This window comes from Arvicola amphibius, chromosome 4 (genome assembly GCF_903992535.2).
Source record: "Arvicola amphibius chromosome 4, mArvAmp1.2, whole genome shotgun sequence".
Taxonomy (NCBI): Eukaryota; Metazoa; Chordata; class Mammalia; order Rodentia; family Cricetidae; genus Arvicola; species Arvicola amphibius.
This window is the reverse complement of record NC_052050.1, coordinates 46000847-46014696: the sequence shown is the minus strand read 5'-3', so window position 1 is coordinate 46014696 and position 13850 is coordinate 46000847. Positions and strand designations below refer to the sequence as shown.

The window sequence follows — 13850 nt, the reverse complement described above, 5'->3', positions numbered from 1 at the left end:
AGCCCAGGAGGGGTGACTATCTTCACCTACTGTTTCAAAATCTGCAGGAAATGGGGCTGGAGAGATGGCTCAGTGGTTAAGGGCACTGGCTGCCCTTCCAGAGGACCGGAATTCAATTCCCCACACCCACAGAGCAGCTCACAGCTATGTGTTGTAGTTAAATCCCAGCACTCGAGAGGAATATAAAACAGGAGAGGATTCCTGGAGGCAGAATTGCCATTTTCGGATTGAAGTAGAGATAAGAGCCAGTGGCTGGCTGCTTTGCTTTTCTGGTCTTCAAGTTGAACTCCAATATCTGTCTCTGGGTTTTTATTAATTCTGCTACATCCTGTAACTCCAGTTCCAGGGAATCTGATACCCTCATATGGGCATACATGAAGGTAAAAACACAAATGCACATGAAATAAAAATAAATAATTTAGGCCGGTGGTGGCACATGCGTTTAATCCCAGTACTCAGGAGGCAGAAAAAGGTGGAGCTCAATGAGTTCGAGGACAGCCTGGTCTACAAAGCAAGTTCTAGGAGAGTCAGGACTTTACACAGAGAAACCCTGTCTTGAAAAACCAATAAATAAATAATTTTTAAAAAAAGCTGAAGGAATGATCCTAGAGTCTCTCTTCTGATATTTGAAATCCACATTACATTTTAGAATCTTAAATGATGGATCAATTAATTAAAAGAAATATAAGTGGTAAAGCTCATCAAAAACTGTTAGTGTCTATTTTGTGTGGGGTGTGTGTATGTGAGAGAGAATGAGTGTAAGTGGATTCTGGGAATGGAGCAGAGAAAGTGCATGTGTGTGTTTTTATGTGCGTGCACATGCGCATGTAAGAGTGTTCTGGGAAGTAGACAAAAGTGTATGTCTTTCATCAAATGCAATTTCTAATTACATATTAGAGCCAAACATTTTTGCCCTGCTTCAAACACATGCAGGTACTTACAATGACTTGAAGGACAGGCTTTATGGATGTATCTCCCTGTTGCATTATGGTCTGAAAAAGAAAAAACAGATTCTCATGAAAAAGTTGAAAAACTTAAAGATTTTATTTATTTTGGACAGTTAGCTATTTAGAACAAACTAGAGATACTATCATTATAAGCGCTTGCCACACCAGGACCATCATGATGGCTCAGTGGGCAAAAGTGCGCCTGCACATGTCTGAGAACCCGAGTTTGAACCCAGAAACCGGGAAGGAAACAACAAACCCTTGAAAGTTGTCTTCTGACCTCCATGTGCTCTGTCATGTGTGCAAACATGTCACACTAACAGTAAGAGAAAGCCAAACTAAATTTAAGAGAACCTGTCAGAGGTAACCAGTAGAAAAGTTTTATCATTGGACAAATCATGAAAGTGCCAGTTTTGAAAGAAAGTACATTAATATGTGTTTCAAAAGTAGCGCTGTTTTCTTGGGGAAACTGGAATGTTTGAACACTCATATTATCTACCTTGAGCTTTATTATTTGCTTGTTTTTAAAACTTGCTTACTGGTTTAAAGCTTAGGGGGTAAAGGCGCTTGCTGCCAAGCCAGGTGACCTGAATTCAAACCCTAGGTCCAACTTGGTAGGAGAGAAGCAATTCATGCTAAGTAGTCCTCTGACCTCTACCCACGTTCAGCGGCACATGGGTACACATTCACATACATAAAGGCTTTAAAAAATGGAAAGGCAACTTGGGGGTGTAGCTCAGTAGTTGAGTTCTTGTCTAGCATGGAGCTCTGCGTCTGACCCTTAAAACCTTAAATGAAAAGGCAACACAGTCTGAGAAAAATAGTTGTGATATTTATATTTAACAAAAGACAAGCATAAAACAAATACTTCCAATTCATTAATCTTTCAGGATCTGCTCTTGTTCTATAGCTTATGTGGCCTGGAGCTCCTGATGCCCCAGCTTCTCCTGAACTGGGACAAACAGTCACAAACTACCACATGCTACACAAAACCAAATTCAAGACAACCAAAATGTGGACACTTCACAAGCTGTACAAATGACAATAACAAAAACACCAAAGGATGTTCAATGTCATTCCTAATCAAGGAATATAGATGACAGTGAGCCAGCATTACATTTATACATTCATCAGTATAGCAAAACAGAGGTGGACAGCACTACACACTGGCAACAAAAATTTCCATAAACACTCTGGAGAAGCTGGAGACTTCTATCAAATTAAGCATTCAGTTACCATATGACCTAGTCACTGCGCTCTCAGATATTTATCTGTAAATATCTGGATTATTTTACATATACAAGGAATTTAATACATATTACATAATTTATGCATATATTATGAATAATTTATGTGATATATTTAAATATTTATATGTATAAAGATCTGTACATAAATGTTCAAAGCATCTTCATTTACAATAGCCAAAAAATAAAAATAAAGTTGGGCACAGGCCTGCAGTTCCATCTACTTGGCAGGTGGAAGGAAACAGGAAATGGCTGAGGCCAGGAGTTCAAAGGCAATCTGTACAGCATAATGAGACTGTTTCTCAAAAAAGAACCAAAGCAAAAACTGAAACTACAATCCCCTCTCCCCCCCCCCCCCGTACTTTTTTGGGAGGGTCTCACATAGACCAGATTGATGCTGAACTATGTAGATGAGTACGAATCCTCCTACCTCTACCTCTCAAGTGCTGAGATTACTGACAGACCAACCACATTAGAAGTTTTGTACAGTGCTGGGATTAAACCTAGGGCTTTATATAAAGTAAGCAAGCACTCTACCATCTCTGGACTTTTTTTCTTTATACTTTGAGATAGGATCTTGAGTTTAAGCTGGCCTTGAACTTTCAACCTCTGCCTAACTTGGTTTACAGCTGTATGACTATTGTTTTTAAATCTTCAGTGTGTGTGTGTGTGTGTAGCTCAGAGGACAACTTGCAGGAGTCAGTCCCCGCTCTTTCCACCATGTAAGTGCTGGGGATCAAACTCTGATCACCAAACTTGATGCTTTACCCACTGAGCCATTTTGCAGGTCCCCATGGACAAGTTTTTCTTTGAAAAGTTATTTCTTCTGGCTTTGGGTGTGATAGTTTACATTTGTAATCGCACCACTTGAGTGGCAGAGGTAGGAGGACTACCACAGGTGGAGGCCAGCCTGAGCTAAGAGAGGTAGAGGCCATAGATTCCCAGGCCAGACCCTATTTTAAAAACACTGGGTCAAAAAACAGAAGCAAACAAACAAAATACCAGATCAGCCAGGCAGTGGTGACACCTGTCTTTAATCCCAGCACTTGGAAAGCAGAGGCAGGTGGAGGCCAGGAGTTTGAAGCCAGCTAGGGCAACACAGAGAAACCCTGTCTTGAAAAAATACACCAAAAAAGCCACTGGGCAAGGTGAAGCAAAGGGCAATGATTTCATTAAGCACCTTTTTATTCTGTTTAACTTTAAACTCACATGCAGATTATGACTTTATTGTTCTTAATTTAAAATGTATCATGAACACTCAAAGGAAAAATTTTCTCTGGGACATATCATAACACACACACTTAAAAGTACCTTAAATTGGGGCTGGAGATGGCTCAGGGGTTAAGAGCACTTGGCTGCTCTTCCCGAGGTCCTGAGTTCAACTCCCAGTACTTCAATGGTGGCTCACAACTGTCTATAATAAAGCAATCTGGGGCCGGGTGATGGTGGCGCACGCCTTTAATCCCAGCACTCGGGAGGCAGAGGCAGGCGGATCTCTGTGAATTCGAGACCAGCCTGGTCTACAAGAGCTAGCTCCAGGACAGGCTCCAAAAAAGCTGCAGAGAAACCCTGTCTCGAAAAAACCAAAAAAAAAAAAAAAAAAAAAAAAAAAGCAATCTGATGCCTTTGGGTATGAGATGTACATGTAGACAAAACATCCATATATATAAAATACATAAACAAATCTTTTTTTAAAAACTACATTAAAATTTTCAAATAACATTACTAATAAAAAATCACAAAGCAACAAAATATAAGTCGAGGAAATGGGCAGTTTATACCTCTTTGCATTTTAACTCCTTTGGCTGTAAAATGTGACATTAATAAGAAAAATAAGAAATGATATTGGAAATCATAAAAATATTAATTTCCTTGTCTTTTTTCTCTATAACCGAATTATGTAAATATATACACAAAGGGCTGGCCAGAGGTATAGTTTAGCAGTAGAGTGCCTGCCTAGCACACACACGACTGTCCTGGGTTTGATCTCCACCCCTGAGGATCGTAAGTAAATAGAGTCTTGTACTTATCCTATTTATCATAACAGTTCCAAGCATAACCTCATTTTATGCTAACTTCTGCCCCCAATAGTTCCATTTTCTGCTATTTGCTTATCCAATGGGGCTGGAAGCTTCTGTGCTAAAATGACACTTGTTAGCTAGTAACCAGGTAACCAGGGGCCTGCACACTCCATCACCATCAACACCTTGATACACTACAGAGCCTGTCAAGGTCCAGCACTCCCAGCACTCAAGAGGCAGAAGCAGTGATCTCTGTGAGTTCAAGGCCAGCCTGGTCTACAGAGAGAGTTCCAGGACAGGCTCCAAAGCAACACAGAAACCCTGCCTCCAAATACCAAACAAAAAATTAAAGTATCATTTGTAATTTGTCTTAAGGATACAAGGTGGCAGCCATAATGTTGATCATGACCCTAGCTTCAACAGTAATACAAGCCTAAGGTAGTAAAATATTCCTTCGATTCTGACAACTGCTTTTCCCCTTATTTTCTTCTAAGCAGCTTCTTTCCTCCGCCCTCCCACCTTTGTCCCTTTCTTTCTACTGTTTCACTTGTTCATACAACTAGCAAACACTTATTAGGCACCTAAAACTTGAAGGAAGGGAAATGGAAAGTGGCTGCAGGCCTCACAGTCTCTACAGCCTAGTGTAGGAAACACAAAGTAACTAATATTAGCCAAATAAACTTGCCTTTACATCTGTGATGGCTACTGCATTAGCAGGCACTACACACAAACCCAGAAACTGTCCTCCCACTAGCCCTGTGCAATGGGCACTCAACATTACCCTCATTTTTCAGACTAGGGAAAGTGTTCAGAATGGTGCCCAAAGTCATACTATAATAACAGAACAAAAAAAATTTACAAGTTTCAAAATAAATGAATTCAGTCCAGTTACTTTGCGGACCAACTCAAGAACAACTGAGCTGAACTGGAACATTCTGTTAGTAAAAGAAATAGCAATGGCCTCTAGGGCAAGAATTTATTTTAAAAAAGAAAGACAGACAAGGTCTGGCAAGGGGACACTAAGCAGAGACTGTGGGGACAGAGTGTGTTGACTAGATGTGACCAGTTCAGACGACAAATGATTGTTCCAGTGTGGATGGAAAGCAGATGACTCAGTGTGGAGTTAAAATAATACTTCAATTGGTGACGGACCAGGCATAACGTGGGAAGGATTCCTAACTAGTTTAAATTAAAGGATAATGGTGTAATTCATTGGGACAGAGACATCCAGAAATTAAGACCGAGGGCCAGCAAGATGGCTCTGTGGGTGCCTGCTGTGCAAGCCTGGATACCTGAGTTCAATCCCCAGAACCCAAAGAAATGGCTCGAAAGATCCAACAACTTCACTTAGTTGCCCTTTGGCATCCAAGGTGATCCCCCACGTCAAGGTGTCTACACCTATCTACACAGACAAACGCAAGTCATTCTTTCTAAATTCAGACTTAAGGACAGAACGTTCAATTTAACATGACTTTGAGGATAGCGGGCAGAGAGTTCTTCAGACGGAAGGTAGCTCAGCAGGAATTAATGAGCAATTGACATGCAGATGAGGGCCTTGAGTCAAGAAAAATATACAGAGGGGCTTGCAAATAAGACTAGGAAAGAGCAGACGACACAGAACCCTAACAAGAGAGTAGTGTTAGCAGAAAGTTTTGGCCAACAAGCCCAAACAATAATATCAGCTGAAAACTGAAAAACGTCTTCCGGACTTGGTGACTTCGGTCAACGTTTTCTATCGTGAACAGAGAAAAGTCTAATAGGCGTAAAGGGTTAAGAAGAGGTTTTTTTTTTATTATTGTTTTTTTAAATCAAACCGCCAGAAACAACTCTAGAAAAGTTTGGAGGCGATGGGGTAAGGGAGGAAAGACAGGCCGCAGAAGGTAAATAGATATATGTTTATTTGTCTTATTTTCTTAGGTAGAAGAAACGTGAGCTTGTACGCGGGTACCTGGAGGCCTCGTGGGGGGGGGGGAACCATTGAGACCCCGGGAAGCTTCCCCCCCCCAAGCCACGCAATCTCCTCCCCGATGCGCGGCTCCCTCCCCCTGTCTGCTTCGCACCGCTCCAGGCCCGTTCCACCAGAGCTATCAGCCCCGCTCCGGGCTGTCTTCTTACCGCAATGGCCCCCTCGCTCAGGTGTCCCACCATGGCTGCACCGCTAACTCCCGCGCTCGCGCTCCGGCACCGCCCGAGCCTCACTGCCGAGGGTCCCGCGGGCTGCTCACCGATTGGCCAGAACAGCTCCCGCCCCCGACGTACGCGCGGTGCGAGGGGCGGACCTAGGTGCCGGCAGCCACCGCATTGGCTACCGCGCGGCAAGCGGAGCACGTGACCCATCCGAGGCCGGGTTCGAGGCCTAGTGGCGGGATGGCGGGGACTGAGGGCGGGGCTTTGCACTACAGAACGGCGGTGTCTGCGTGGTGCCGCTGAGTTGGTACCTTGCCAGCTGTCGGAAGTTTGCCCGCCCCTTTGACGGATGGACAGAATGGCAGCCCAGGGGACAATCGGAGGTGTTCCCTAGTAACTCTGCTGCTAAATACAGTCAAAGCAGTAATCTGAGTCCTTCATGCACGCAGTGCGTGCCCGGCGCACGCGCCAGGCCCAGATCTTGACACTGTGGGATAAACAAGGTAAATCAGGCTCAGTCCCTGCCCTCAGAAGAGCGTCGTCCGACCTGGGAGTTGTGCCCAGCCTCATGGGAGACGCGATTTGGGCCGCACGTGTGGTCAAGCCCCAGAGTAGGGGGAGGAGGGGAGATCTATGAGGCTTTCGAGAGGAGATGCCGTTTAAACTGAGTCAAATATGTGTGGGAATTTGTCAGGTGGATCCCGAGCGAGGGTAGTGGTGTTCCTAAAAGCACGAATGGCCAAAGTACTGGAGAGCCTGGCGTGTTGTCTGTAATCCCAGCCTTTGGGACGTGGAGGCAGCAAAAGTTCATCCTTAACAACTTCGTAAATTCGTGGTCAGCCTAGACTACCTGAGACCCTCAAAAATTAAAAATTTGGGGTCCTGGCGTGGTGGCGCTCAGGAAGTAGAAGCAGACAGATTTTTGTGAGTTCGAAGCCAGTCAGGGCTACAATACTCCTCAAAAAGCAAGAAGAAGAACAACAACAACAAATACCTGAGCCTATGAACTGAAGGAAAGATCTGGAGATTGAAACAGGAAACTGAAGCACCTTAGAAATTAAAATTTTAACTTCATAGTTGCTGGGGGTGAAGGCCTTGGCCATCTAGGATAAGCAGGGGTCTAGAAGGACTGGAATATGAATCAAATGCCATGTTTATATAACCACTATCTACCATAGTTTCTCGAACAGTCTTCCAAAGACTGTTTCTGAGTGACAGAATGTCCAACGACTTGGTACCACCAATTATATCTCTTTCCACATATCAACAGCTATAGAAAAAGACCTGGAGAATTGATTTTGTTGCTTCTTGATTTTCTAGAATTGTGCATTTGTAGAAAGCTGAATCCTTGTTCTCTAACTTTGCAGCGTGAAGGTAGCATGGATCTGCCTGTGGACGAGTGGATATCCTACCTGCTTGACAAGTGGGCTTTACTCCCCAAGCCTGTGCAGGACACAGTTTCTACAGCAGAGACACTGAGTGACATCTTTCTTCGTTCCTCTTCCCTTCTTCAGTAAGCAAATGGAACTTGAGGGAAATTTTGATCTGGAAAACGTTCTTGTCGTTTGATCTGAAGTTTTATCTTCTGATGAAAAGAGTAGTTTTATGTTTTTATACTATGGGGCATTGAGCAGTTCTTGTCTGTTTTCACATTTCCCAGTCTGTGATTATAGAATGTGTAGAGATAATTATTTTCCTTTTTTGGTATGTCTTATATTTCAGTAATTTAGTGTCTTGCTGTCATCCTGAGGCCATAAACCTTCCTGTCACTCAAAGGATATGTGGTGCAGATTGTGTAGCTGCCCAGAGAAATTCGTTAAATGCTATAGTTGGGAAAGAACCCTAGAAATCATATAGTCTAACCCCAGTAATTTTCAAATTCTATGGACTACATTCATCAATAAGCTAGACATGATGTGTCACAACCTAGTAAACATGCATATGTAGAAATCAGTAGACTTTCCCAAGTTTCAGTTATTCAATGAATATTATTTTTAATTTTTTATTTTCTGAAATTAAAATACAATTACATCATTTCCTCCCTCCAACCTTCCCATGTAACCCTCCCCATCTTGCTCTTGTTCTCTCTCAAATTTCTGGCCTCTTTTTTTAAGTTGCAATGTTTATGTCTGTGTGTGTGTGTCTGTGTGTTTCTAAATATATAAATACAGCCTGTGCATCCCATATAATGTTACTTGTATGTGTATGATTTCAGGACTGATCATGTGTTATTGCATGGCCAACTGGGGGCTGGCTTCCCTGGAGAAGACTGTGTCTCCCACTCTCAGCATTCTTCAGTTGTATGTAGTTCTTTGTCTAACATTGAACCCCTGTGAGACGTTTTTCCCCTTTCAGGTTAACCTTTATATTGGTGTCATCCTTATTCGGGTCTTGTTTAGGCAGCCATGTTGCTGAGTCTTTATAGGTGTAGCTTCCCTGGCATTTCTAGGAGACACAATCTCACAGCAGACTTTCTGTGGCTCTAAGAGCATCTTTCCACCCTCCTCTTTCTCCACTTTCCCTGAACCTTTGTTGCTAGAGTTAGATTGTAAATGTATCAGTTGGGGCTGAGCACCACCTGATCACTTGTTCAGTAAATATTATTGATTGCCACCGAACACTCAGTAGCATTAGTCCTGCGCTCTAGAGGCAGAAGCAGATAGACTGGTCTATGTAGAGAGTTCTAGGCCAGCAAGGGCAATATAGTGAGACTGTCTCAAAAAAAAGTGATTATTTCAGCAGCACAAATAATAAAAATTGGAACAAAAGAGTCAAATGACAAAGATCACCAGGAAAGGATGTGAATGTGCGTGCACTGAGCAGGTTCAAGCAATAGCAAGCAAGCTAGTCTGGACCACAACAGAATGAGTTGAGAGCAGAGGGAAAATAGTAGGTAATGGGACAGTGGGCACCTGAAAAACACAGGTGGGCGCAAATCATGCCATAAGAAGTAATGACCTCAGACAATCACAGGAACTGACTTCCGCCAGCAACTCAGTGAGCCTGGGAGAAGCTCTTTCCCGTACCCTCCATAGAGTATTTTCAGCTTGTGAGAACCTGAGCAGAGAGGCAGCCAAGTCTGCTTAGGCTTCTGACCCACAGAACTGTACGGGTAATAAATGGCTGCTATTTTGAGCTGCTCAACTTGGGGAGTCTGTTGAACAGCAATAGGGGGGAGAGTGATGTGAGCTGACTGTTTTCAAGCCAAGGTGAGCAAACAGCCTGCAGGATGAGGTTCCTTCAACTGATGTTCTTCTCTTAGGATGGTTTTACCTGATAAACATTTGCAGTTGATTTTAGGATATGGAACATTGGCCTTGAACCCTAATTAAGCAAAATGACATGAGTTTTGTTTTTGGCTTTTTTTGGTGGTGGTGTGGTTTTGTTTTGTTTGTTTTTGTTTTTCGAGACGAGGTTTCTCTAGCTTTGGAGCCTGTCAGGACTCACAAAGATCTGCCTGCCTCGGCACCCCGCCCTACCTCCCCCTCCCCCCAGTGCTGGAATTAAAGGTGTGCGCCACCACCACCCAGCTTACTCTACTGTTATATTTTTACTTTTGTCAAAAGGTTTTAGAAATCTGCTTGCTATGTGAGTTAACTATAATAGACTAAAATTTTCTTCCTGGTTTGCAAAGACTAAATACTCTAGCCTTCTACATGAAAAGTTGGCTGAGCCCTGATTTTTCTTTTTAACGGTTTTCTATTTAATTTCTTTTACTTTTGTGTATGTGTGTGTATGGCATACACATGCACATGTGGAGGTCAGAGGACAGCTCTGGGGAGTTGAATCTCTCCTATCACTCGGGTTCTAGGATTGAATTCAGGTCATCAGACTTGGCAGGAAGTGCCTTTAGGTCTGAACAATCTCACTGGTCCTGAGTGCTGTTTTAAAGACTTACTCTGTCTGCTGTGTTAAGACAGGCAGCAGCAGGAGCTGTAGTTAGGGTAGGAAGAAGCATTGGATTCAGAGGTGAGTTTAATAGCAGTTCTTGAGATGAGATGTGTTGTGAAGTAAAAGTGACCCCAGGAAGCAGATAGAAGGATGACATTGCCGTATCTGGGGCCCACAGATGGGGAAAGATAATCCACACTTCGTATTTGAGTTGCATGTGTCCAGTGGATACCCAATGGCAATGTCCAAGCATGCTTGGGATTTAAGAGAGAGGCCTGGGATGGAGATACAAACCTGGGAAAGCCCTGTGGCTTTTAGAGCCGTCAGATTGGTTAAGTCGCCAAGCAAGAATGTGTGGATGCTCACTGCATGTGCTGTGACAAGTCGCCTTCTGTTTGCCTCATTTTGAAATGCTAATCAGAACCCACTAAATTCATTTCATGACCCACTGAATCATGACCTGCAGTTGGAAAAAAAACTGAAAAAATGTCTAAAGCAGTCTACAGGATCTGTGGATTCCCTTTACAGAATTTCAAAAATGGTAAGGAACTGATGAAAGTCTGGATAATAAGCAGAATTTGCCTAGATAAATTCATCTGATTTACTAACAGAATAACTAATAAACAAGTCATTTGAGTATTTGATGCTTTGGCAGGAATATGAATTAAAGAGGAGAATTTGTCTGGTTGTTTAGTGCAGTAGTTCCTCAAGACTGACCTGGGCTTCCTTCCCATTCTACTTTGTATTCTCAATTGAGGTAGTTGCGTTTGGACCAGCCACATCCATTTTCTCTGAAATGTCCTTAAAATATAGCTTGAGCCCTGACCCCTTTTCTGAGATTCAAATCTCTAAATCTAGCTAACTTCTTGAAAATCTCAAAGATACTTAAAAATTCAGCATATCCAGAAACAAACACATGATTTTGCCATCAAAATGAGATTCCTTTCCAGTGGTCCCTATTCTTGTGAATTACAACAGCCTTAGGTTCAGATCCTCACCTGGACATTTTAGCGCCTGTTCTAGTTTCATTTCTGTTGCTGTGATAAAATATCCTGGCATAAAACAGCTTAGAAAAGTAAAGGTTTATTTGCCTTGCAATTCTAGGATATGGTCCATGATTTCCAGGAAGTCAAGACAGGGACTAAAAGCATCTCATCCACAGTCAAGAACAGAAAAAGAATGAACACCTGGATCCTGGCTTCTTGTTAGCAAGCTTTCTCTTTTTTTTTTTTTTGGTTGGTTTGGTTTTTTTTTTTTTTGGTTGTTGTTGGTTTTTTTTTTTTTTTGAGACAGGGTTTCTCTATAGCTTTGGAGCCTGTCCTGGAACTCCTCTGTAGGCCAGGATGGCCTTGAACTCAGAGATCCGCCTGCCTCTGCCTCTGCCTCTGCTGGGATTAAAGGTGTGCGCCACCACCGCCTGGCACTTTCTCCCCTCATACTACTTGAGACCTCCTGCTCGGGGAATGGCACTGCTCACAGTGGGCTGAGTCTTCCCAATTAACAATCAGGATAACCCCTTACCAACATGCCCTTAGCCCACCCCAGTATAGACTATCGCTTCATTGAGACTCTTCCCAGATGATTCTCAGTTATGTTGAGTTGACAATTAAAGCTAATCATCACAGAGCTATTCTGTATTGAAAAACCAAATCTGTGAGCTAGGCTGGTAGCGCATGCCTATAATGCCAACATAAAGGAGGATCGCAAGTTCAAGGTCATTAACAAAGCCAAGTTTGAAACCATCGTAGACTACATGAGACCTTCCCTTCATAAATAAGAAAGAAATAACAAACTAACTCATGGTATCCTCCCCTCAACCTACGTCAGATCATCTTATAGTGTCTCTTATTGAACTGTACCAACATCTGTCCAGTTTCTGCCCCCAGAAACTGACTGATTTCTTTCCTTCCCCATTACACTCCATGTTAAATCTACTCTCAAATTTTGGTTTTGCAGTATATATTGACAAATTTCTTCACAGTTCACAAATAGAACTCCCGCTTCCAGGTGGGATATGATAGGTCATAGCAGACAATACTCCCAAGGCCACTAACAGAGTTCTACTGTAGCGAACACATTTTACAGGCATCAGATAGCAGCAAGGTCTAGATGTACTAAAATTTCTGAAGGGAAAGACTGCTTCTTAGTGATCACTAGCTACTTGCTTTCCTGGGGATAAATTGTAGACCAAAGAGTGAGGATGAGCCCAGCAGAGTGACCACCCTGGAAGAAACGGAGGTTGGCAAAACTCTTGGCAGTTATTTGGGTCTGGTCCAGTGGATTGACAGTTGGGCAAATTCATAGCCCGAATACAAAATCAGTTTTCCCCAATTCTCAGGAACGGAAAGTCAACTAAAAAGGTGGAATAAAATCTTCAGTCTTGTAGTGGAAGAGCAAAATCTCACTGCCAGAAAGGACACTGCAGCAAACACAAATGACCTCTGTCAAGACATTTGCCAGATGTTGAATGTCTGTAATGTGACAAACCACAGACCCAAGTTCAGAAGCCCCTAAGACAAAAACTTTGAGGCCTAGAGAAATGGAGGGTTCTTTCTGGGCTCTCAGACTAAAGCTCAGGAGGACCATATCCAAACACCAGTGAAAAACTAGCTATACTGAATTTTGTGGGGTTGTTTTGTTTTTAAAGACAAAATCTGTCGTGTAGCTTAGGATGGCGTCAGGTTTGTTCCTCCTGCCTCGGCCTGACTAGTGCTAGCAGAAGGAAACATGCTGCTTAAACATGAAGACTTTGAGTTCAAACCCTGGTACCCACATATATTAGAATTCTCTAAAGTAATAGAGCTGATTGAATGAATATATGGTTTTTGCTTTGTTTTGGGTTTTTGGGGTTTTTTTTGTTGTTTTGTGTAGCACATTTTGGGTGTTCTGGAATTCACTCTGTAGACCAGGCTGGCCTTGAACTCAGAGATCAACCTGCCTCTACCTCCCCAGTGCTTAAATTAAAGCATTAAAGGTGTGCGCCACAATACCTGACTGATTATTATGGGTTTTATTAGATTGACTTACAAATATGGTGTGGGTGATCCACCAGTGGCTTTTCTAACACTGGAGAGACTGAGACTCTAGTAATTGCTCAGTACTAAATTCTCAGTAGGCTGCATGTCTCAGCTGACCCAGCTGAGAGGCCTTCAGTGTAACATATTGATAATTCCAGAAATGTCCTTAAAGGAGCATTTTTGTCAGTGTCTTTACTACCAAGTACTATTTGGGGTTTTTATTGTTGTTGCTTGATTAGTTTTTTCTTTTCTTTTCTTTTCTTTTCTTTTTTTTTTTTTTTTTTTTTTTTTTTTTTTTGGTTTTTCGAGACAGGGTTTCCCTGTAGTTTCTAGAGCCTGTCCTGGAACTAGCTCTTGTAGACCAGGCTGGCCTCGAACTCAGAGATCTGCCTGCCTCTGCCTCCCGAGTGCTGGGATTAAAGGCGTGCGCCACCACCGCCCGGCCTTGATTATGATTAGTTTTTTCATTTGTTTTTTTATTTTTTAAGGCAGGTTCATACTATGTAGCCCTGGCTGGCATAGTACTTGCTATGTGATCTCAAACTGGTAATTGTTGTGCCTCAGAGTGCTGGGTATATAGGCATGCATAACCTTGTGTGT

The 13850-nt window shown here is 42.7% G+C and overlaps 2 protein-coding genes across 7 annotated transcripts in view; one reads left to right on the top strand and one right to left on the bottom strand.

Moving 5' to 3' along the window:
- Positions 1-6458, bottom strand: part of Rpa1 (replication protein A1) — a 54686-nt gene extending 48228 nt beyond the window's left edge. The window contains exons 1-2 of the mRNA XM_038327499.1: positions 6331-6458; positions 942-992 (exon numbers count right to left, since the gene is read on the bottom strand). Coding sequence (XP_038183427.1) covers positions 942-992; positions 6331-6363 — 84 coding nt within the window. The 5' untranslated portion in view covers positions 6364-6458. The remainder of the gene's footprint in view (positions 1-941; positions 993-6330) is intronic.
- A 134-nt stretch (positions 6459-6592) lies between these two features.
- Positions 6593-13850, top strand: part of Smyd4 (SET and MYND domain containing 4) — a 56369-nt gene continuing 49111 nt past the window's right edge. For 5 of the 6 annotated variants that reach the window (XM_038328771.2, XM_038328770.1, XM_038328768.2 and 2 more), the window contains exons 1-2: positions 6593-6845; positions 7710-7855. In XM_038328771.2, the coding sequence (XP_038184699.1) occupies positions 7722-7855 (134 nt within the window). In that variant the 5' untranslated portion in view covers positions 6593-6845; positions 7710-7721. Of the gene's footprint in view, positions 6846-7709; positions 7856-13850 lie in introns of those variants that run through there. The other variant, XM_038328773.1, reaches the window with a different exon arrangement.